The 22982-nt window shown below is 39.8% G+C and overlaps 2 protein-coding genes across 4 annotated transcripts in view; both read right to left on the bottom strand.

The window, feature by feature from the left end:
* Positions 1–1666: 1666 nt before the first annotated feature.
* Positions 1667–10205, bottom strand: coq3 (coenzyme Q3, methyltransferase). Its single transcript, XM_033021038.1, has 6 exons — positions 9970–10205; positions 5978–6115; positions 5007–5106; positions 4365–4607; positions 3312–3471; positions 1667–2363 (listed from the first exon to the last, which is right to left on the bottom strand). Exons 1-6 carry the CDS (start codon positions 10185–10187, stop codon positions 2152–2154), a joined length of 1071 nt encoding a protein of 356 aa, XP_032876929.1. The 5' UTR covers positions 10188–10205; the 3' UTR covers positions 1667–2151.
* Positions 10206–16025: 5820 nt separating this feature from the next.
* pnisr (PNN interacting serine and arginine rich protein) overlaps positions 16026–22982 on the bottom strand; it is a 30700-nt gene continuing 23743 nt past the window's right edge. For 2 of the 3 annotated variants that reach the window (XM_033021035.1, XM_033021036.1), the window contains 3 exons: positions 21618–21797; positions 16830–17964; positions 16026–16592 (listed from right to left, as the gene is read on the bottom strand). In XM_033021035.1, the coding sequence (XP_032876926.1) occupies positions 16562–16592; positions 16830–17964; positions 21618–21797 (1346 nt within the window). In that variant the 3' untranslated portion in view covers positions 16026–16561. Of the gene's footprint in view, positions 16593–16829; positions 17965–21617; positions 21798–22982 lie in introns of those variants that run through there. The other variant, XR_004412015.1, reaches the window with a different exon arrangement.

The following is a 22982-nucleotide window of genomic DNA, read 5'->3' as shown; positions in this document are numbered from 1 at the left end:
TGTAGCCTCCTTTTGGTCTGGTATTTTATTTAATTCACATGTGTAATCAATAATGTTTTATTATTAATGTTTAATGTTTTATGTATCATTCTTAGCTGTCACTATGTCATGTCACTTGCGGGCAGAACACCAAGCCAAAATCCTTGTATGTGAATACTTGGCCAATAAACTTATTCATTCATTCAACTAGAGTTACTGCAACACTTTGTATCTATCTTCAACGTTATTGCCGCTGGGTTGTAGATTACTGATGTGGAAAAAAAGTTGCTTTCCTCTAATTTGATCTACCCTCACCTTGGCAGTAGAATGATGATGAATACTTTATTGTCACATGTGACAAGTCACACGCCAGGTCCCCATTGTCCTTTGTTCTCCCTCCCCATTGTCCATTATTCTTCCCCCTCCCTCATGCTGGTCCTCTGTTGTTCTTCCCTCTCCCTCACAGCAGTCAGTCCACCCCAGATTCCAAATTGAAACTATTTCCAGACCAAGGGAGCAATTTCCAAGTTCAAGCATATGCTCAGGATACAGTTAATGATATTGATGGAATCATGATCCGATTCTTCCAAGTAAATATAAAAGTTATAAAACAATGCTGCCTGGAAGATCTAGCGGTGGCAAACAAGAAGACTGTCCACTGTGCAAGAGCCTGGCCTAACATTTGAAACATAGATGATGGCCATGAAATAAGAAGGTCATTTTACTATTTGCAGCATTCGTGCTGGTAATTAATAACTGATCAGTGAAGTCTGATGCAATCATTTATATCTTTAATCATACCCTGAAAGCCCATTCAAGTCAGTTCTCATAAATCTTCCAGTGGCTTTACACATCTTTAATAGCATTGACTCATCACATTGAAAAAAACCTATTAGCACAGGTCTACAGGTGTCCATCGTTATCCTCATTGACATTTTAGTTGCTCCAATAATAGCCCTCATTGCTTCTAATTGGTCACAATTCTGCTCTCTGTTCTCCTGTAAATTATTTTCCTCAAGACTGCAAAAGGATATTTTGTTTGAGTCCAGCTTGTCTTTTTGCCAAGTTTCATTTTAGCTTCCCTCTGTAAACTCAACACACACACATTTTAAAGGAAAATGCAGGATGTTTTGTTAACTGCTGATTTTCAAGTACACACAGATGTGCATGTTAACAGTACTGCCATTAAATGGATAAGATACAAAAAAAGCATGCCAACGTAATTTTCCTTACTATATGGTCTAAAGATTAAAGTAACCATCATCCCGGACACTTCATTTCTTCCTGTTTGATGAAAGGCCATCAATACAAAATGCAGATCTGAGTTTTTTGGTTCATTTCTAGGTTATCATCATTATTTCTGGTTCTGTTTTAGGAATGCCTCACCCACACCAACAGAATCCAGAACAAGGATAAGCCTTTCATCCCAGATCTGAATTGGGTCATAGCTGCTCTACATTCACACTGATACTTCACTGCCTTCGTGGCTGCATGTGAAAAACTACAGGGATGAAAGCCGCACTACACAAGACCAAAGGAAATCCAAGCAATTGCACTATAATGATATAGTGAAATCATATTTTGCAGCTACCAGAACACTGGTAAGTGTTGAAAATTATCAAATGTAAATGCACAGAACTCAATACTCCATAAACCCCCATAATTATGAACACATCAACAGCCAAAAGCAGATTAAAAATCACTGTTTAATGTAAAAATAATCCCTGATTAACAAAATCCTGTAACCTTGATATTACTCTTGATAAATTTGATATACAAACATAATTTCAACATTGTTAAATCAGAGCAGTTCTGGAAATATGGGAGGCAGAGAAGGACTTTGACAGAGGCTAGATTGACTGAGGAAATTACAAAAAAGCAAGACAAGTCTGAAAGTGTCATCTAGATTTCAAGCATATAGTTCGAAACAAAGCATGTCAAAAGTCATACCGAAATACTAGTTTTCAGAAATAATTTGTATAGTATATTTACGTCAGTGATATCAGTCTGTACGTTACATATCTATATGTTACATTTAGAAAATTGTGCTATTTTTGTCAATGTAAAATATCTTCATGCAGCTTGGAAAAGGTTTTGAATACATGATGGAGATAATCATGAAACATTAGCACAGCAGTATTTTTGAGACACAAATGAATTAAATTATTCCTTCTACAATTTGTCTTTGGAGCAACTACTAGATTCTGATTGGTCAGAATCGTTATCTTTCCCGTTACTACTTTCTGAGACAAAATCTGATTGCTCAGCTACTTTACTTTTCACTGCGTGCAGAGCATAATTTACACTACAATCATTAATCCAACTCCAGGTACCAAATATGGGATTAAACAGCATTCCGTTGACAGCCTCAACTGTGAGTCCACCTGAAATGCACAAAGAAAAGTAAGTAAAGCATTTTCAAATGACTTTAATGACACAAATTGAAGGCATATAGAACCTCTGATAAAATATGAGTGTCAATGTAACTTTTCTTACAATAGTGGATGAAATACCACAACCATAAATGATCAATGACTTGTTTGTGTCACTGGACAACAATGGGAGATCAACTCATGTGAAAGTGGGATAACCTAGAACTGGTGTGAATGGGTGAGTGGTGGTCAGCATGGACTCAGTGGGCCAAAGGGCCTGTTTCCATGATGCATCTCCAAATGAACCTAAATTCCCCAAAATGCATGGAATAAAGAGAAAAGAGTACCATAGAGAAAGGCTGCAATACTTTGATGAATAAAAGGCTTTATTCCAGATGAATTGAAGGACATTTATCTCAGTGTTACAAAACAAAAATACTGCTCATTTGAATGCTTATGTATATCGAATTACCAATTGTTCTTAAGAATCTTCAAATTGTAGGTGTTCACCTAGCGCTCACATCTATTGGTGGAATCAAAACACTTCCCAAATACTAGTCATATTAATAACATGTTGAAAAAGCACTTAAAAAAATTGTTCATCTGTGGTTAGCTTCAGACAAACACACTTTTGCCTTTCTGCTATTTCATAATATTGTTAATTATTGTCTTGAAGCAAAGAGAAGGACAAATAAAAGTGAAGGGCAAATCAAAGTGAAGGAGAAAGTCAAGAAAAAAAAATGGCAATGACTGATGTTGATATCAGAGGTAGGGGCCAGAGGTTTTTCCATTCACCCAATCTAGTGAGAATGGTGTGATTTGCATGCTATAGAAAATAAAAAAAGATTGCTCTGCTACTGACGATTTACATTTATTATGTGAAGCAGCAGGCCTTGCTTTCCCTTACACTTTGAAAGGCTGATAACACCACCTTTACCATTTAGGTTCCATTGTACTTACTAGATGCTAGATATTTCTCCAACTCCTCAGGGCTGATGAACTTTTCCCATTCATGTGTCCCACTTGGTACAATTCTCAATACATATTCAGCTGCTACAATTGCCATTGCATAGGACAGGATTGTTTTGTTAATTGTTGTGATAAAGAGTGATCCTTCAGGCTATTTGAAAGAGAGCAAGTGATTTCAGGCATCAAGTACCTGGAGATAGCACAATACACTAATAATAAATCATATTATTAACATGTTATCTCTAGTCAAAGGCATGATCTTAGTTGCTTTTGTCTCTTAAAAGAAAGCTCAAGATCTTTATAGCCTTCTAGTCATAAACAGTGCCCTTGAATAATTATTTATGGTATTGTGAACAATACCCCCAGAACCAAAATATTTTCAGTTTACTATTGAGGATATATTTATTTATCCCTGAAATTACAGTCTTAAGATAAAGGAGGGCAATCTTGACTATTCCACTTCATGACAAAAGTGGCAAGATAAATGTCCAGAGTACACTTCCCAGCACTTACAGTAGCTAAACAGCACTGTCACCTAAATTGTGTCATGATGGGTTATACTCCCGAGCACGAACTGCATTTAGTTACAGTATGTTTAGGAAAGAGCTGCAGATGCTGGTTTAAATCAAAGGTAGACACAAAATGCTGGAGTAACTCAGCGGTTCAGGCAGCATCTCTGGAGAGAAGGAATGGGTGGTGTTTCAGGTCAAGACCCTTCCTCAGACTGAGGAAGATTCAAACTGAGGAAGGGTCTCGACCCAAAACGTCACCCATTTGATCTCTCCAGAGATGCTGCCTGACCCGCTGAGTTACTCCAGCATTTTGTGTATACCTTTAGTTACAGTATAATCCACTATTAAACAGGAAGCAAAAGTATCAAATATGCATTTAAACTAAATCCTAGTCCTACATTTTATCCCCACTGCATGTATACTCCCAAACAGTCTCTCACCACCACTCATCAGAAAGTGCTGGTCTTAAAGGTTACAACCACTGTTTATGAATGACTGAATAAACCACTTTTATTTTTCAAAAACATCTTACCTTTAACACTTGTGCAGCACATTTAATAAATATTTCCAAGTTGTTAACATGCTCTACAACTTCAGAAGCTACAACTGCATCAAATGTATTTGTTGCCTCCATTGCCATTTCCTCCAGAGAGCAAGCAGTGTACTCTACTTGCCCTTTCAGCACTGGATCAAATAATTGGTGCAGTTTTGCTGTTCTGATATTATCTTCTAAAGGATCAATTCCAACCACCACTGCTCCAAGTCGACCTAGTGGCTAAGGAAATAAAAAGTAAAATCATCAACTACCTCCTAACTAAATCTCTAGCTAACTTAGTGGAGATTTCTCAAAAGATCAAATTGTTAAAGATTTGAGGTTCAAGATCAGAGAAGCCTGTTCGGATTAAATTATTTCACCTTTGTTTCAGTAAATGTGAGAAACACACAAGACCTGGACTGTGGTGTGAGGGAGTAGGTAACCTGGGATTTATTTTTTATTTTTTATGCACACTGTATATTAAATAGTCTAATGGATTAAGCCACTTCCATCAATTAAAAAAAAAAGTCATATTGCAATCTAGTGCTCAATGGGTGCTATATTGATACAAGGAAGATGTGTTCTAATCTTTACATAGACAGTAAATTGGTTCATTTCTTTCATGGGTATTTATTGTACCTCACTTAGTAGTCCTCCTCCACAACCAACATCTAAAATCCGGAAACCTTGAAGGGGATGTCCTAAGTGCATTTTTTCACTGAACGTCAATAATGTATCGCTAGAAAATGATCAGAAAACAAAATCATCCATATTTCTCAGGAAAGCATCTTCAAAGTTCAACATGGAATAAACAATGCAAAGTCTTAAGTTTGCTGCTCCAAATTCTGACCATATGTTCATCCCATGGATGAAGGTGCCCTAAGTTACAGGTTATAAAATTGCCGGTAATAGTCAATAATAGATGTTAATGTTTTACAGAGTAAAAAGAATGAAAATTCCTGGAACAATATAGAAATGGAGAGCTAAGGTGGGAATAGGGACCCTTAATAAACAATGAGGTTGTCTATGTGTGGCGACACAGAAGAGTGAGGTGTTAAACAAATATTTATCATATCACTTTACAATGGAGAAAGCCAGGGGTGATAGGGAATTTGGGGAAATACATAGTGAGTAATAAAGATTAAACAATAACAACAATGACAGATGAAACATTTTCACAAATAAATAAATCAACAAAAGAGTTTATATATCTCACGTATCTCCATGAAGAATAGCAGCACCATGCCCTTGTACATTGAGCACCTTTATGACAATTTAACATTTTGCCACAAGTAATTAAGCACATTTGAACACTGAAGTGGGCGCATGTGCGGGGCTCTTCTAGAGTGTGCGCATGTGCAGGGCTTTTCCAGAGTGTGCGCATGTGCAGGGCTTTTCCAGAGTGTGCGCATGTGCGAAGTATTTCGGGCGGGAAGGCCTGCGGAATCAGCCATGTTTGCCAGACTTTTCTGAGTTTATGTATTAAAGAAATAAGTTTCTTAAAGCTTAAATAAAGTTAAGTAAACTACGAGTAGTGTAAAGTTTCATTTGCCTCACAACAAACACTTTCCCACAATCATCATAATGGAAGCTGTGAATGGGAACCTTACCGGATAAAAGGAACACGAAGATCATTCAAAGCATGCAGAGCTGCAAATTCACCATTACTATCCCACCATTTTTGTGACAAGGCCTGAAATGTCTTCATTTCATCAGGGTCCACAGTTGACTTTGATGTGGTATACCTCCTAAATGAACCAAAGAAAAACATCACAATAGTCCTCATATTTTCTTTTAGTGTAGCATGGTTTTTCTATCAAGAATATAGAATAATACAGCATTAGAATAGACCCTTTGGCCCACAATATTAGTGCTGAACCTGATGCCATGACCATCTCTTATCTCCCTGCACATAATCCACATCCCTCCATTCACTGTATAGCCACATCCCTATCCAACAGTCTTTTAAATTCCACTTTTATATCTACCTCAACCACCAACACTATCAGCACGTTCCAGGCACTCGCCAACCTCTCTGTAAAAACTTGCCCTGCACACCTACATTAAAGTTTACTCCACTAACCTGAAAGCTTCGAGTGGAGTAAACTCTTTCCTAGGATTTGATTGTTCCATCCTGGGAAAGAAGGTTCTGATTGACTAACCCATCTCATAACTTCATATAATTCTATCAGATCTTCCCAAAACATGCAGTATTACAAAGAAATTAATCTGTCTGTCCAACCTTTCTCTGAAGCTGTTGCTCCCTAAACTTGGCAGCATTCTGGTAAACCTCATCTGTACCCTTTCCAAAGTCTCCACATCCTTCCTATAATGGGGTGACCAGAATTGCATGTGATACTCCAAATGTGGCCTAAACAAAGTCCTATACAGCTGCATCATGACTCTCTGACTCTTATACTCCATACCCTGAAAGCAAACATACAATGTGCCTTATTTACCACTCTATCTACTTGTTGCTACTTTCAAAGAGTTATGGACTTGAACCCCAATATCTCTCATAACATCAATGCTAATGGCGGGGTCAAGGAAAGAGCGTTCACGTCGCGGCCCTGTTTCAACCAATCTTTCCACCACCACGCACAAGAAGTGCAAGACAGACACCATTGTGCAGATGCCGAGAAGTGTGTTCAGCTCTGGCTGAACAACTTCTAATCTTGTGTGTGGACTCGATAAGAAGAAGAGAATGCTAATGGCAATGCCATTAATTGTATTTCTTTTCTTGTATTTAACCTCCAAAAGTGCAAAACATCACATTTACTCAGATAAAATCCATCTGCCATTTATGCACCCATTTCTGTAGCCGATTTGCATTCTGCTGCATACTTAGTCAGCATTCCTCACAGTCTATGACATCAGCAATCTTGGTTTCATCTGCAAACTTACTAACCAACACATCTACATCCAAGTCATTTATATACAATCACAAGCAGCAGAGGTCCATGCACAGATCTCTGCAGAACTCTACTGGTCACAGCTTCTAATCTGAATATTGTCCTACCACTACAACCCTCTCTCTTCTACCTATAATCAAGTTGATATTTAAGTGAGTTGCTAAAAATGTCATTTCTGTTGTAGCAAAATCATCAATACCACTTCAAAATTAGTGTGCTAAAGAATTGACATGAACTAATACAAGCTTAGTCTGGCCAAACATTCATTTAGACCAAGCATTATTTCTCAAGAACAGTAACATTTTATAAAGCAAGAACATAAATGTCTGGGATGATTTGTTAAATATTTTCTTTCAAATAAGCAAATACTTTCCAGGTAATCAAAGTGATCGAAGAGAATAACCGTGGACAGTACTCTTCAATATGCTACAAACCTCTTTCGCCTTTCCTACTCCTCACCTGTCCCATGAGATATCAGAACAAGAGTAAGGATGTTGGTTCAGTAACCAAAGGAGACAACCAGTATGTACATATCTAATATTGACCATATTAGCTGCTACATCATTAACCTGCCATTCATCAAAAGGTCAGGTGGCAATGTTCACTGATGACTGAAATGCTTGTTTCCAATTGAAATCCTTCAAGATACAAGCAGTATGCACCTGCATGCAGCAAAACCCTGGACAGCTTTCAGGCAAGGGTAAATACCAGATAATGCCTATTTCTAACAAGAAAGATAACACCTACAGTGCCCTCCATAATGTTTGGAACAAAGACCCATCATTTAAGACCCATCAAGGGGTCACAGCTTAAGGATAAGGGGGAAATCCTTTAAAACCGAGATGAGAAGAACTTTTTTCACACAGAGAGTGGTGAATCTCTGGAACTCTCTGCCACAGAGGGTAGTCGAGGTCAGTTCATTGGCTATATTTAAGAGTGAGTTAGATGTGGCCCTTGTGGCTAAGGGGATCAGAGGGTATGGAGAGAAGGCAGGTACGGGATACTGAGTTGGATGATCAGCCATGATCATATTAAATGGCGGTGCAGGCTCGATGGGCCAAATGGCCTACTCCTGCACCTAATTTCTATGTTTCTATGTTTTATTTATTTGCCTCTGTACTCCACAATTTGAGATTTGTAATAAAAAATATCACATGTAGTTAAAGTGTATAGTCAGATTTTAAAAGGGGTGACATAATTCAATGTATATTTTACTGTCAGAAGCACTTCACCTACTGAAGCCAATATTCATATATTAAAACAGATTATTTCACTGTTAGTTTGATGACTGCAACAGCTTCAACAAATTGGCTGTAAACTTTCCTTACAAAAAGGAAGAATAATTGAACAATGGGCAAGCCATCAGAAGGAAAGTTTAGTTTATTGTTACCCGTGTACAGGTACAGTGAAAAGCTTTTGTTGCGTACTAATCAGTCAGCGGAAAGACAACACATGATTACAATCGAGCCATCAACAGTTCAGATATATGATAAAGGGAAGTTTAGTTCAAGACAAAGTCCAGTAAAATGCAACAAAGTCTCCTAAGAATGTGAAGGGCTCTGTAAACAACCCCCTTCAAAAAATATTACTATTTACATTCACCTATAGGGTGATTTCACGAAAGGTCACTGGAGCGTAGATCCGCACCCACGTGACCGAAAATTTTAACTGGGGGACAAGCGTCACTTCCGGTACATGTTAGTGAATGGGAAAACACGCACTTTCACACCCGTTAAAAACATCGAAAACGGCCAGGTTTTGAGCTGCAATTTACTGTGCCAGTCGGGGTGACCGTGAGGCACAGCTACCTAAATTTACAGTCCAAAAAAAAAGATAGAAACTAAGGTAAATACAAGAGGGAGCTGAAGGGGCAAATACAGCGGAAGTGCTAGCGGACATTTTTCATGGAGATTTAAAGATCCAAAATATCGGGAATTATCGCGTTTGCTCGCTGCATTTCATCAAAAGTAAGGCATTATTGACTTTGTTATCTTTATTCATTTGTTAGATGAAAAGTATTAAAAGTTAGAAATCCTTCAGTAAAATTGCAAAATCGCCCATGGTTCTCTGGTGGGTTTTAACATGCAAAATGAACACGCTTCTGAAGCTACATTCACCATTTAAATATCCGTGAATCATAAATGCGTCTTGAAATAAATTTTACTCAGATGCAAGCTAAGGAATGGTATAATTGTCAGCTGTTATTTTGACAAAATCAGGACATTATTTATTAGCCAAAAAATGTCCTGATTTTGTCAAATTAACAGCTCACAATTATACCATTCCTTAGCTTGCATCTGAGTAAAATTTACCGGAAGTGACGCTTGTCCCCCAGTTAATATTTTCGGTCACGTGGGTGCGGATCTACGCTCCAGTGACCTTTCGTGAAATCACCCTATGTGGCAGAGTCCTTCGATATTCTGCAATGCCATTTTTTTCTACGTTCAAAATGTATATTTGATACTATCTGCTGGCACCTCCTTATGACCTTTTTCATGCGCTGTGAGAGAGATTATTGTTTTAAGGGATTTTTACAAAACGAAAGCAGCTGCTGAAACCTATAGTGAGCGAGTTCGTGAATAAATTGTCCCGCTGACAAAATCGCGTTGGAAACTCGGCATAATTCAAGAAACGCCTCTCGAGCAGGAAAGCATGCACATTTCATGTCAGGTCAGGTCAGCATTTCTCACCGACTGGCGGCCGCGTAGCCAGGCGGACCCCGTGCATAGCTGCAGACGTTGCCTCCCGGGACCTGTCGCTCCCTGGACGCCCGTGGACCCGTGGCCGCCGCCGCCGCCCAGCCCCAGAACGTTGCCCGGAGTGTACGCTCTGGAAACCGGAGCGGGAGCCTGGAGCACGAGCCACGTCCCGCAATCCGCAGTTGCAACAGCGCCCTATGCGTTGCCATTGCTAGGGCACCAGTCCCTCTATGATTACAGTCCGGCGGAAATACAAGCTGCTCGATCCAGCTGCTTTAGTAAAAGGCTCATCAACTACACGCGCAGCACTTGAATTGAATCAAACGAGGCAAAACTCCTCGTGTAATTAATTATTCGGGAAATACCGATTTTAAATAGACTAATAATAACATATTCTTGGAAAATTGGAAATTGTTGTGTACATTATTTGCATGCATTATTTTAGACACAAAATGCTGGAGTAACTCAGCGGGACAGGCAGCATCTTGGGAGAGAAGGAATGGGACGATTCGGGTCGAGACCCGTTTAGTTTATTGTCACGTGTACCGAGGTACAGTGAAAAACATTTGTTGCATGCTGACCAGTTAGCAGAAAGACAATACATGATTACACGCACCATCCACAGTGTACAGATACATGACAGGGAATAACGTTCAGTGCAAGATAAATCTATTAAAAGTCTGATCAAAGAGTCTGACTCAATGGGGTAGTTAATACTTCAGGACTGCTTTGTAGTCGTTGGTAGGATAGTTCAGTTGCCTGATAACAGCTGGGGAGAAACTGAATCTGGATGCGTCCGTTGGAAAACTCACCTTACATGCACTATTGCAGAGGTCTCTTGTCTCAAATGCAGTGTTTGGATGCTGGTATCCCATCAGTTGTTCCTTCTTCATACGTTCAGGTACAGGATACTGAGTGGATGATCAGCCATGATCATATTGAATGACGGTGCAGGCTCGAAGGGCCGAATGGCCTACTCCTGCACCTATTTTCTAAGTTTCTATTCCACCCTAAATCCTTCAATCAGTACTCTTCTCACCATTGATCTTCACATCAGCCTGAGATTTAGCTATGAAATAGGTAAGATTTCCAAAATAAAGCATCGTAGAATCATACAGCAGAGAAACGGGACCTTCAGCTCATCATGGCGGTTGTATCCATATTAGGTCCATAGCAATCTGTACATTTGATTTTCAAGTGCCTGTCTCGGTGCATCTTCAATGCTGTGATTATCTCTGCCTCCACCACCTCCTGGCAATGTGTCCCAGATATCTACCACTCTTCCTTGCAAAGCATTCCCAACGGATCCCCTCAAAACCTTTTTCCTCACATCTTGAATCAATGCCCGCTTGTTTTAAACAACTCCACCATGAGAAAAATATTCCTATTATCTGCATACATAATGTTCCATAGTCAAGCTGGAGGAGCAGCACCTCGATGGCAGCCTTGCCAACGGTCTCTGTCTTTTTTGTTATTTTTAGAGTGTTTTAAAAAGTTTGTGTTAATGTTCTCTGGGTTGTTTTATGTGGGGGGGTGGGGGAGGGGGTCGGGGGAAACTTTTTTTTCAATCTCTTACATTGCCGGAGATGCTATCGTTTTCCGGATCGTATTTCCAGTCGCTCTGCGGCCTAACATCATGGAGCGGGCGGCCTTGCTCGAGACTGACTTTGAGCCCCACTGCAGGGACGTGGACTTATCATCAGTGCCTGCGATCCCTTGCCTGGGATCTACGCTTCAACCACGGCCTGCGGATTTTAACATCGAGGAGCTCGCAGTCTCGGGTAGAGACCGATGTCGGGAAGCTCCAAAGTTGCAGGAGGTTCGACTAGCCCTAACCCAGAGTCTGATCGCCCGGTGCAGAGGAGCTGAGATCTCCCCGATTTGGGAGCTTGATCGCCCCGACACGGAGGGCCCGCAACCAGCTAAGGGAGCCAGGATCATCCCATCAACAGATGGCTCGAGACCCCCAACGGCAGGAGAACAAAGAAGAGAAGAGATTGAACTTATTTTTCGCCTTCTATCAGTGAGGAATGCGGAGGAGTCACTGTGGAGGATGTTTATGTTAAAATGTATTTTGTTGCTTTTTATTGGTATGACTATGACAAATCAAATTCCTTGTATTTTGCAAAACATACTGAGCTAATAAAGTATGATTATGATATTCCCCTTGGGTGGTATAATCTAACCGTATAATAATTTTATCCCCCAATTTTAGAAAACTAACCTACCAAACCTCCTGTTAGGAAATGAGACAGGTCAGGTGGCGGAGGTATGTGTTGGGGAGCACTTCGGGTCCAGTGATCACAATACCATTAGTTTCAATATAATTATGGAGAAACATAGAAAATAGGTGCAGGAGTAGGCCATTCGGCCCTTCGAGCCCGCATCGCCATTCAATGATCATGGCTGATCATCCAACTCAGAATCCTGTACCTGCCTTCTCTGCATACCCCCTGATCCCCTTAGCCACATCTAACTCCCTCTTAAATATAGCCAACTGAACTGGCAGAGAATTCCAGAGATTCACCACTCTCTGTGTGAAAAATGTTTTTCTCAACTCGGTCCTAAAAGATTTCCCCCTTATCCTTAAACTGTGACCCCTTGTTCTGGACGTTCCCAACATCGGGAATAATCTTCCTGCATCTAGCCTGTCTAACCCCTTAAGAATTTTGTACGTTTCTATAAGATCCCCCCTCAATCTTCTGTATTCTAGCGAGTACAAGCCGAGTCTATCCAGTCTTTCTTCATATGAAAGTCCTGACATCCCAGGAATCAGTCTGGTGAACCTTCTCTGTACTCCCTCTATGGCAAGAATGTCTTTCCTCAGATTAGGGACGGTCAGTACTGGACCAAGGGTTGAGATTTTTGATTGGAGAAAGGCCAACTTTGATGAGATGCAAAAGGATTTAAAAGGAGTGAATTGGAACATTTTGTTTTATGGGAAGGATGTAGAAGAGAAATGGAGAACATTTAAAGGTGAGATTTTAACAGTACCGAATCTTTATGTCCCTGTTCGGTTGAAAGGAAATAGTAATAATTGGAAAGAGCCATGGTTTTCAAGGGAAATTGGACACGGTTCGGAAAAAGAGAGAGATCTGCAATAATTATAGGCAGCATGGAGTAAATGAGGTGCTTGAGGAGTATAAAGAATGTAAAAAGAATCTTAAGAAAGAAATTAGAAAAGCTAAAAGATATGAGGTTGCTTTGGCAAGTAAGGTGAAAATAAATCCAAAGGGTTTCTACAACTATATTAATAGCAAAAGGATAACGAGACACAAAATTGGTCCATTAGAGAGTCAGAGTGGACAGCTATCTGCAGAGCCAAAAGAGATGGGGGAGATATTGAACAATTTACTTTCTTCTGTATTCACCAAGAAGGATATTGAATTATGTGAGGTAAGGGAAACAAGTAGTGTAGCTATGGAAACTATGAGATTCAAAGAAGAGGAAGTACTGACACTTTTGAAAAATATAAAAGAGGATAAGTCTCCAAGTCCTGACAGGATATTCCCTTGGACATTGAGGGAAGTTAGTGTAGAAATAGCAGGGGCTATGACAGAAATATTTCAAATGTCAGTAGAAACGGGAATGGTGCCGGAGGATTTGCGTACTGCGCATGTTGTTCCATTGTTTAAAAAGGGTTCTAAGAGTAAACCTAGCAATTAGAGACGTGTTAATTTGACGTCAATGGTGGGCAAATTAATGGAAAGGATACTTAGAGATAATATATATAAGCATCTGGATAAACAGGGTCTGATTAGGGACAGTCAACATGGATTTGTGCCTGGAAGGTCATGTTTGACTAATCTTGAATTTTTTGAAGAGGTTACTAGGGAAATTGATGAGGGTAAAGCGGTGGATGTTGTCAATATGGACTTCAGTAAGGCCTTTGACAAGGTTCCACATGGAAGGTTGGTTAAGAAGGTTCAATTGTTGGGTATTAATGGTGGAATAGCAAGATGGATTCAACAGTGGCTGAATGGGAGATGCCAGAGAGTAATGGTGGATGGCTGTTTGCCAGGTTGTATGCCGGTGACTAGTGGGGTGCCTCAGGGATTTGTGTTGGGTCCACTGTTGTTTGTCATATACATCAATGATCTGAATGATGGTGCGGTAAATTGGATTAGTAAGTATGCAGATGATACTAAGATAGGTGGTGTTGTGGATAATGAAGTAGATTTTCAAGAGAGATTTAGGCCATTTGGAAGTGGGCTGAAAGATGGCAGATGGAGTTTAATGCTGATAAGTGTGAGGTGCTGCATCTTTCAGGACAAATCAAAATAGGACGTACATGGTAAATGGTAGCGAATTGAGGAATGCAGTTGAACAGAGGGATCTAGGAATAACTGTGCATAGTTCCCTGAAGATGGAATCGCATGTAGATAGGGTGGTAAAGAAAGCTTTTGGTATGCTGGCCTTTATAAATGAGAGCATTGAGTATAGAAATTGGGATGTAATGTTAAAATTGTACAAGGCATTGGTGAGGCCAATTCTGGAGTATGGTGTGCAGTTTTGGTGGCCAAATTATAGGAAAGATGTCAACAAAATAGAGAGAGTACCGAAGAAATTTACTAGAATGTTGCCTGGGTTTCAGCAACTAAGTTACAGGGAAAGGTTAAACAAGTTAGATCTTTATTCTTTGGAGCGCAGAAGGTTAAGGGGAGACTTGATAGAGGTCTTTAAAATTATGAGAGGGATAGACAGAGTTGACGTGGATAAGCTTTTTCCATTGAGAGTAGGGAAGATTCAAATTTCGTTCAGACTTCGGTCTGAATGACAATAAAGGCTATCTATCTATCTAAACAAGAAGACATGATTTGAGAATTAAGGGACAGAAGTTTAGGGGTAACATGAAGGGGAACTTCTTTACTCAGAGAGTGGTAGCTATGTGGAATGAGCTTCCAGTGGAAGTGGTGGAGGCAGGTTCGATTTTATCATTTAAAAATAAATTGGATAGGTATATGGATGGGAAAGAAATGGAGGGTTATGGTCTGAGTGCAGGTAGATGGGACTAGGGGAGAATAAGTGTTCGGCACGGACTAGAAGGGCAGAGATGGCCTGTTTCCGTGCTGTAATTGTTATATGATTATAATGAACGATGCAGTGGATCTTCAATTGCTCTTATTTTTATAATACCAGAATATTAATGATCAATTAATTAATTAGGAAAAACTCAAGGGAGATCTGCATTCTTATATTGTTTTATATTTGAAGAATGTGGATGAAATGTGGTTATATAATTTCAAAGGTGACAGTACCCAAAGGCAAAAGAGTAATTGCCTAATTGAAAACATTCTGTAAAAATTGGTACAGTTTCACAAGTGTATTTCCCCCCCAAAAAAACGTAACTAATGAGCCTGAAGTGAAGACAATGGATGATTCATATTTCTCTCTGACATCTTGCCGTAAAGGATGGTTGGATATTAATACTCCTCCCTCCACTAATAGAGCAAAGAAATTGGTTGAAATTATGTCAATGAATTCTGGAAACAGTCCCCTCTCCCCACCCCCCAAATTTGTCACCCGTGAATTAGAAAACACATTGACTTTACTCCTGCATTTATCCTAAAATTACTAAAGCTTAGTTTAATTTCATCAAATGTCTCCCTACAGGACAGTTTAAACAAGAATGTGTGCAATATCTAAATCAGTATTCCCAAGAAGCATAAATTCCAAGCATTATTAAACACTAATTTTAACACTCTATGCCGATTTACTCCATTCTGTGCAACACCAATTTCTAAGCAGATTTATACTGCTTCCCTGGAGATACAGTACTGCTATTGACAGTATACACTTTTGCAAAAAAGACAAACTAGCAGTGAAAACTACATTTGTCTCACTAAAAATAATGTATCACTATTGGGGTCAAATCTAATTTCAATAAACACTTGACTTGCAAAAAAAATGCAGCTACTGTGACTGGCAATACTGCAAGGGTACAGAATTGAGGTTAATTATTTTCCTGAAATTTTACACTATTCCTACTGTAAATGATACATCTAATTATTCCCTCAACTTATTTTAAATGAGAAGTAAACACCATATTGATGTGCAACAGAGGAAATCTGAAGAAATTTAATATACAGCTTTAAACAAATATGCACAGATTACAGGTATGAATTAATTAGAGGCTCTCAGAATCCAGATGACTGTTTTTGTTTATGTGTAGTAGGCAAAAGGTGGACATTACTGCTTTGTATTCAAGTGATCCTCTTTCAACATCCTTCAGGTTTGATCTACATACCTTTTAAAACGCCATAAATATCAGCAATAAACAATGGGAAATGTGTAACAAAACCAACCTGAAAAGTTTATTGACAGCCAACTAAAGTTAGTGTAAATTTTATGTTAAAATATTACAACTGAAAGCAAACTGTTTTACAGTGTGAATAATCTCTGAAGAATGCAATACAAATAAAACCTTAAGTAAGTACTGAACTATAGACAGCACTTGGAAAAAATTTACACCTATGTACATATAAACACCTACACAGTTGTCAAGTATGCCTCTATAATGAGACAATCCTCCAAAACTCATGGAATTTCTGATCATGGCAAGGATGCCAGAAAACTTTCCCCCTTAATGCTTACGATTATTGGGTGTTCTCGACCTGCACAAGAAAGAAAAATAAATTAATTAATAAGAGACAAGACCCCACTTCATCCACCAGCTAGACTAATTGAAAATATAGTATTTTAAATTATATTTTTAGGATGTAAAGTATGCGTTTATACATTTATATATATATTTATATATAAAAATAGACCGATATGTTTGTGTCTTTTAACATTACTGGCCTTACAACTTTACAGATACATAAAGGAAAATTGTATAAAATGTATACTACCTTGATCGTGACTTAGACTTGTGTTTGCGGCTTGCCTTCTTACCAGACCTTTGAGATTTTTCCACTGATCTTGAACGACTGCGTTTTGATTTCTTTGCATTCTTCTCTCTGCTATCCGGAGAACATGAGCTGCTCCTTGCACTAGATTCGGTGTCCGAGTGCTTTTTACCATCCTTTGTAGATCTTTTCTTGTTGGACTTGCTATCCTGCCTAGAATACTGTTGTGGAAGTTTACTGGAGCCACTGCGCGAGTAAGTCCGCTCTGATTCTCTCTTGCGTTTTAGCTTACTTTCATCTTGACTGCTTGACTTACTACCATCTTTATCGTCCTTTTGTTTATCCTTACTTTTTTGTTTGTCTTTCTTTTTGTCCTGCTCCTTTTCTTTATCCTTTTTCTTCTCCTCTCTCTTCCTAACCCTTTCAGTGCTTCCACTGCTAATCTTTTTCCTGTCCCTGTCTTTACTGCTGACCCTTTGTTTCACTCTACCTCCACTACGACTCCTACGTATTTCAGGACTTCTACGTCTTTCTTTGCTCCTACTGCGACTGACACGCTTAACATCACTTTTGCTTCTGCTCCTGTGCCTGTCCCTACTTCTCCTAATCCGAGAACCACTGCGATGTCTATGCCTCTCTTTTTCCCAACTCCCATTTCGACTATTTCTCCTGAGCTGATCCCTGCTTCTACTCCTCTCCCTCCTGTGTGGGCGGGAGTAACTTTGACTTCTACTGCGACGCCTAGTCTTGTGGGAGGGCGATCTGCTATGGCTCCACTTTTTCTTTCTCTTTGGTGAAAAAGAATAGGTGGAGCTACTACTGCTTTCAGTACTACTGCTGGACGTGGAGCTCCTTGACCTACTGCTGCTGCTGGTACTGCCACTGGTGCTGCTACTCCCGCTGCTACTGCTGGACGAACTTCTGTTTCTCAAAGCTTTTTCTTTTGAACTTTTCTCACTAGAGATTTTGCTGACTTCTGAGTTGGGTTCAGTTTCACTGTGAGTTCTTTTCTTTTCAGGAATAATTTCACAATCCTTTTCTTTCCCTTCCTGTTTCACTACACCCCCACCATGTTCCTTACTCTGTTCCTTTGTATCCATCTCCCTGAAAACTTTACCCTCCTGTAGATGCTTTGTATCTGGAAAAACAAGAGCAATCAAATTTAAATTAAACAAATGAAAATTATCTTGAAAGGGTCATAATAAACTTTAATAAGTCTGTACCTTAATAATTTGCAAACATATTTTAAGAATGAACATAAATTTCTGAGGCTAATGCAGCTTACCAAATAATTCATATAAAATCATTCCCCTTTCACCTTAAACTATTGCCCTCTAGTTCTTGAATCTCTACTCCGGGGAATAAGACTTTGTGCCGTCTGAGGAATGACCTTGACCCAAATAGTTGTCTGTTAAATTTCTCCACAGATGCAGCCAGACTGGCTGAGTTTCTCCAATACTTTGTTATTTGCTCAAGATTCTCACATCTGGAGTCTGTGCATCGAGCCTATCTATTCCCATCAAGATTTTAAGATCACTCCTACGCTCAAATAAATAAAATCTTTGTCTGATCAACCTGCGAGTCGTGGCAACATTCTTGTAAATCTTTTCTGCACTCTTTCTGGCTTAATGGCTTCATTCCTGCTGCAGGGTGACCAAAACTGAACACTATACTCCAACAACCTTTCCTTTGACTCCTCCCATTTCCCCCAAATCCAAGGCACGCGCATGGACCCCAGCTATGCCTGCCTCTTTGTAGGGTATGTCGAACAATCCTTGTTCGCGGCATACGGTGGCATTATCCCTGAATTCTACCTCCGCTACATTGACAACTGAATTGGTGCTACTTCCTGCACCCATGCAGAACTCACTGACTTCATTCATTTCACCACTAACTTCCATCCGGCACTCAAATTCACCTGGACCATTTCGGACATCTCCCTACCGTTTCTAGACCTCACTATCTCCATCGCAGATAACAGACTACTGACCAACATCTACTACAAACCCACTGACTCCCATGGCTATCTGGACTACACTTCGTCCCACCCTGCTTCTTCCAAGGGCTCTATCCCCTACTCCCAATTCCTCCGTCTACGCCGCATCTGCACCCAGGATGAGGTGTTCCAAACCAGGGCATCGGAGATGTCCTCATTCTTTAGGGAACGGGGGTTCCCCATCTACTATAGATGAGGCTCTCACCAGGGTCTCCTCTATATCCCGTAGCTCCGCTCTCACTGCCCATCCCCCCACTCGTAACAAGGACAGAGTCCCCCTTGTCCTCACCTTCCACCCTACCAGCCGTCACATAGAACAGGTAATCCTCAGACATTTTCGCCACCTCCAACGGGATCCCACCACTGGCCACATCTTCCCATCTCCTCCCCTTTTGACTTTCCGCAGAGACCACTCCCTCCATAACTCCCTGGTCAATTCGTCCCTTCCCACCCAAACCACCCCCTCTCCAGGTACTTTCTCTTGCAACCGCAGGAAATGCTACACTTGTCGCTTTACCTCCCACCTCGATTCCATCCAAGGACCCAAGCAGTCTTTCCAGGCGAGGCAGAGGTTCACCTGCACCTCCTCCAACCTCATCTATTGCATCCGCTGTTCGAGGTGCCAACTGTTCTACATCGGTGAGGCCAAGCGCAGGCTTGGCAATCGCTTCCCCCATCACCTCCGCTCAGTTCGCAATAACCAACCTGATCTCCCGGTGACTCAGCACTTCAACTCCCCCTCCCATTCTGAATCCAACCTTTCTGTCCTGGGCTTTCTCCATGGCCAGAGTGAGTCCCACCTCATATTTTGCTTGGGTAGTTTACACCCCAGTGGTATGAACATTGACCTCCAATTTCAGGTAGTTGTTGCTGTCTTCCTCCTTCCCCTCCCTAGCTCTCCCACAGTCTACCGTCTCTGCCTCTTCCTTTCTTTTTTTCCCACCCACCCCCACATTAGTTTGAAGGGTCTCGACCCAAAACATCGTTTATTCCTTCGCTCCATAGATGCTGCCTCATCCGCTGTGTTTCTCTAGCATTTTTATCTACCTTTGACTTTTCTAGCATCTGCAGTTCTCTCTTAAACTATACTCTAAGTGCAGCCTTTCCAATGTCTTGTACAACTATAATATAACGCCCTACCTTCTATACCCAATACCCTGTCCGATAAATGCCAGAATTCCAAAAGCCTTCTTCACTCTCAAAACTGTAACGCCACTTTCAGGAAACTATATACTTTTACTCCGAAACCCCTCTGCACTACAACATTCCTCAGGGCCCAACTGTTCATTGTGAAGGCATGCCTGATTTGTTTTTCGAAACTGAAACACCTCACCTGAATGAAACTCAATTTGCCATTCCTCAGCCCACTTACACACCGAATCAAGACCCCGCTGTAATTATTGCTAATAATCTTCAGTGTAGGATACCGCCTACTTTAGTGTCATCTGGAAACTTGCTCGTCGTGCCTTGGGCATTCTCAGCCAAATTGTTGATATAGATGACAAACAACAATGCACGCAGCACTGATCCCCAAGGCACACCAATAGCCTAAAGTACGAAAAGCAACCTTCTACCACCCTCCTCTGCTTCTTACCATGAAGCCAATTCTATAACCAGTTAGCTAGCTTTCCCTGGATCCCATGCAATGTAACCTTCCAGAGCAGCCTACCATGTGGAATCTTATCAAAGGCCTTATTGAAGTCCATATGGGCTCTGTCCACAGCCCTACCCTCCATCAACCTTCTTGGTTACTTCTTCAAAAAGTCACATTTGTGAGACACGATCTCCCACTTACAAAACCACGTTGACAATCCCATATCAACTCCCGTCTCCAAATATTTGTATATCCTATCCCTCAGAATCCTTTCCAGTAACTTTCCTCCCATAGACACTGGGCTTATTGGTCTATAGTTCCCAGTCTTTTCTTTGCAGCCTACTAAATAGAGGCACATTAGCCACCCTCCATACTTCCACCACCTCGGCCCTGTCTAATGACGATCCACATATCTCAGCTAGGAGTCCTGCAATTTCTTCTCCAGCTTTCCAGTGTCCTGGATATAAATGATCAGCCCTCATGGATTTATCTACCTTCATACATTTCAGGACATTCAGCATCTCCTCTACTATAATACGGACTGTTCTCAAGACACTGCCATTAACTTTCCCAAGTTCTCTCGTCTTCATGGTAAAAACAGATAAATAAATATTCATCGATGACCTTGCCCATCTCCCGCGTTTATCTCATGTTAGGAACATTATAAAATGATTTAAATTGCCTGGATTTGTAGATGTGGGCCTGCAAAAGTTCACATCATATATAATTTGCACTAACACAATGAATAGTTATGGGAAGATAAAGCAATAAACACGACAATATTATGCTGGTGTAAGATATTCAGACACAATCTGTGGCTTTAGATCACAGGTCACTCAATCTGACAAAACACCCTTGGGGGTGTTATAGCCAGGACCATTTTTATCAACCATTTTTTTTACACTGTTACTGCTGACAAAAATTCAATGCAGCAATAAACTGAATCATTCTAGAAATTCCATGCAAATATCAGTATAAGTAATTGCCTAACAGGATGAACTAACTTGATCTCAACCAGATTGCCACTGCAGTATTCAGAGTACTTCAGTAGAGCATTCAGTAGAATGACTGAATGAGTCAAGGGAAGGAAGTCCGATTAATCACACTCACATCAAAATTGCTAAATGTCCCGAGGAGAGGTAAAAAAGCTAGAGGAAAAATTGAATTATAGAAGATTTTAGAAGATCTTCAGATGACATACCTTCCATTTGTTTCTCGTGCTGCTGTTGTAGCAACAGCTGTAATTCCCTTTCTTTGCGTCTAAAGGCATCCTGCTTTTGTCTGATTCTACGGTGTAATTCTTCATCATCTGTATCTGAGGATTCAGATGCTCTCTCACTTCTCTCATCTTCACTATCCGATCCATAATCACCCAGTCCACCTGCACATAAAAACCCCAGTTTCTTTCAAAGTGGAAAAAAAACCATGCTTATAAGAACATTGTACATTTAGTTCATTATGTACTATGTACTTGGTTTGATTTGATTTATTCATACTCTTTCTACTGAAAGACTGAAAGTCTTTTTATAATCTGGTACAAAATATATAAATGATAAAATCAAAATAGTTTCTGCAGCATTATCCAAGAAAGATTGATGGTCAAAGATATCCAAGTATTGAACTATTGACAGCATTTTATATCTGTGCTATAAAATAAAAGTTTTAAATAAAAATGGTGGAAAAGCTGAAATATAGCAGCAATTTCTTTTGAGCACTAATCTGATTGAGATAATCTTGTATATTTAATGGTTTATTTGAAGACTTTTAACATATATCGGTCTGGAGCACTCCTAATGATTTGATATCTAAATTCATCAAACATGCTTCATCACTGGTCACCAGATCACAGGTTTCCCTAATCTTATTTCAATTTGTTGCCATCAACTTCTGCTGATTGGAAATTATTTAGGATGTCGGAGAAGGAGAAAAGTACAAATATTTTTGATCACGACTATCTTCTACTTTCACTGGAAACAGTGTATATGAGTCTTAGATCAGGTTTATAACTTCATAACTGGGTACAAATGGACTGGAAGTCCCTGGTGAACTGCAACCAGCCACAACTCACTGGCTTAAGGAAAGAAAACAAAGTCAGAGCAGCAACCACAACATAATACTTTAAAAAAAATTAAAGCATTCATATCCAACTTTATCTTAATTAAAACAATATTAATGCATTTTATTCATAGCTTGAATAATCCTTTTATATGGTTACTTTTATTTTTTGAGAGAAACAATTTTAATAAAAACTGGTTCAGTGAGTATTATTTATGCACAATAACAAGTTATTTTGCAAGCATTGTTCTGGTTTGAAGTGGGGCATATTTGCTAATTAAAGAAAGAAAAAATGAAGAAACACTACTTTTCAATTTGCAGTAATGGTAAGTTACCACAACGGAAATTGTCCTGTGAACATTCTTGGTGTATACTAAAATACTGCAGGCAAGAATTTCTGCGTTAAAGGATTGACAAAAAAATAAAATAATGATTCATTACTTTAAAGAAGTGTCAACTTGTCAATACTCTAGATAGACCATCATGAAAAACACACATTATGAAGGACATC

The sequence above is a fragment of the Amblyraja radiata genome, chromosome 5 (genome assembly GCF_010909765.2).
Source record: "Amblyraja radiata isolate CabotCenter1 chromosome 5, sAmbRad1.1.pri, whole genome shotgun sequence".
Lineage (NCBI taxonomy): Eukaryota > Metazoa > Chordata > Chondrichthyes > Rajiformes > Rajidae > Amblyraja > Amblyraja radiata.
The sequence above is the reverse complement of the archived record's forward strand: the minus strand, read 5'-3'. Positions and strand labels throughout refer to the sequence as shown.

What these genes read in the sequence shown, in the direction of transcription:
- coq3 (XM_033021038.1), bottom strand. Translation starts at nt 10,187, where the DNA reads ATGGCAACGCATAGGGCGCTGTTGCAACTGCGGATTGCGGGACGTGGC. An exon ending in CTTCGTGTTCCTTTTATCCG is followed by an intron (nt 5,107 to 5,977) that starts GTAAGGTTCCCA and finishes ATCATTTTCTAG; the next exon opens with CGATACATTATTGACGTTCA. An exon ending in GGAGAAATATCTAGCATCTA is followed by an intron (nt 2,364 to 3,311) that starts GTAAGTACAATG and finishes TGTGCATTTCAG; the next exon opens with GTGGACTCACAGTTGAGGCT.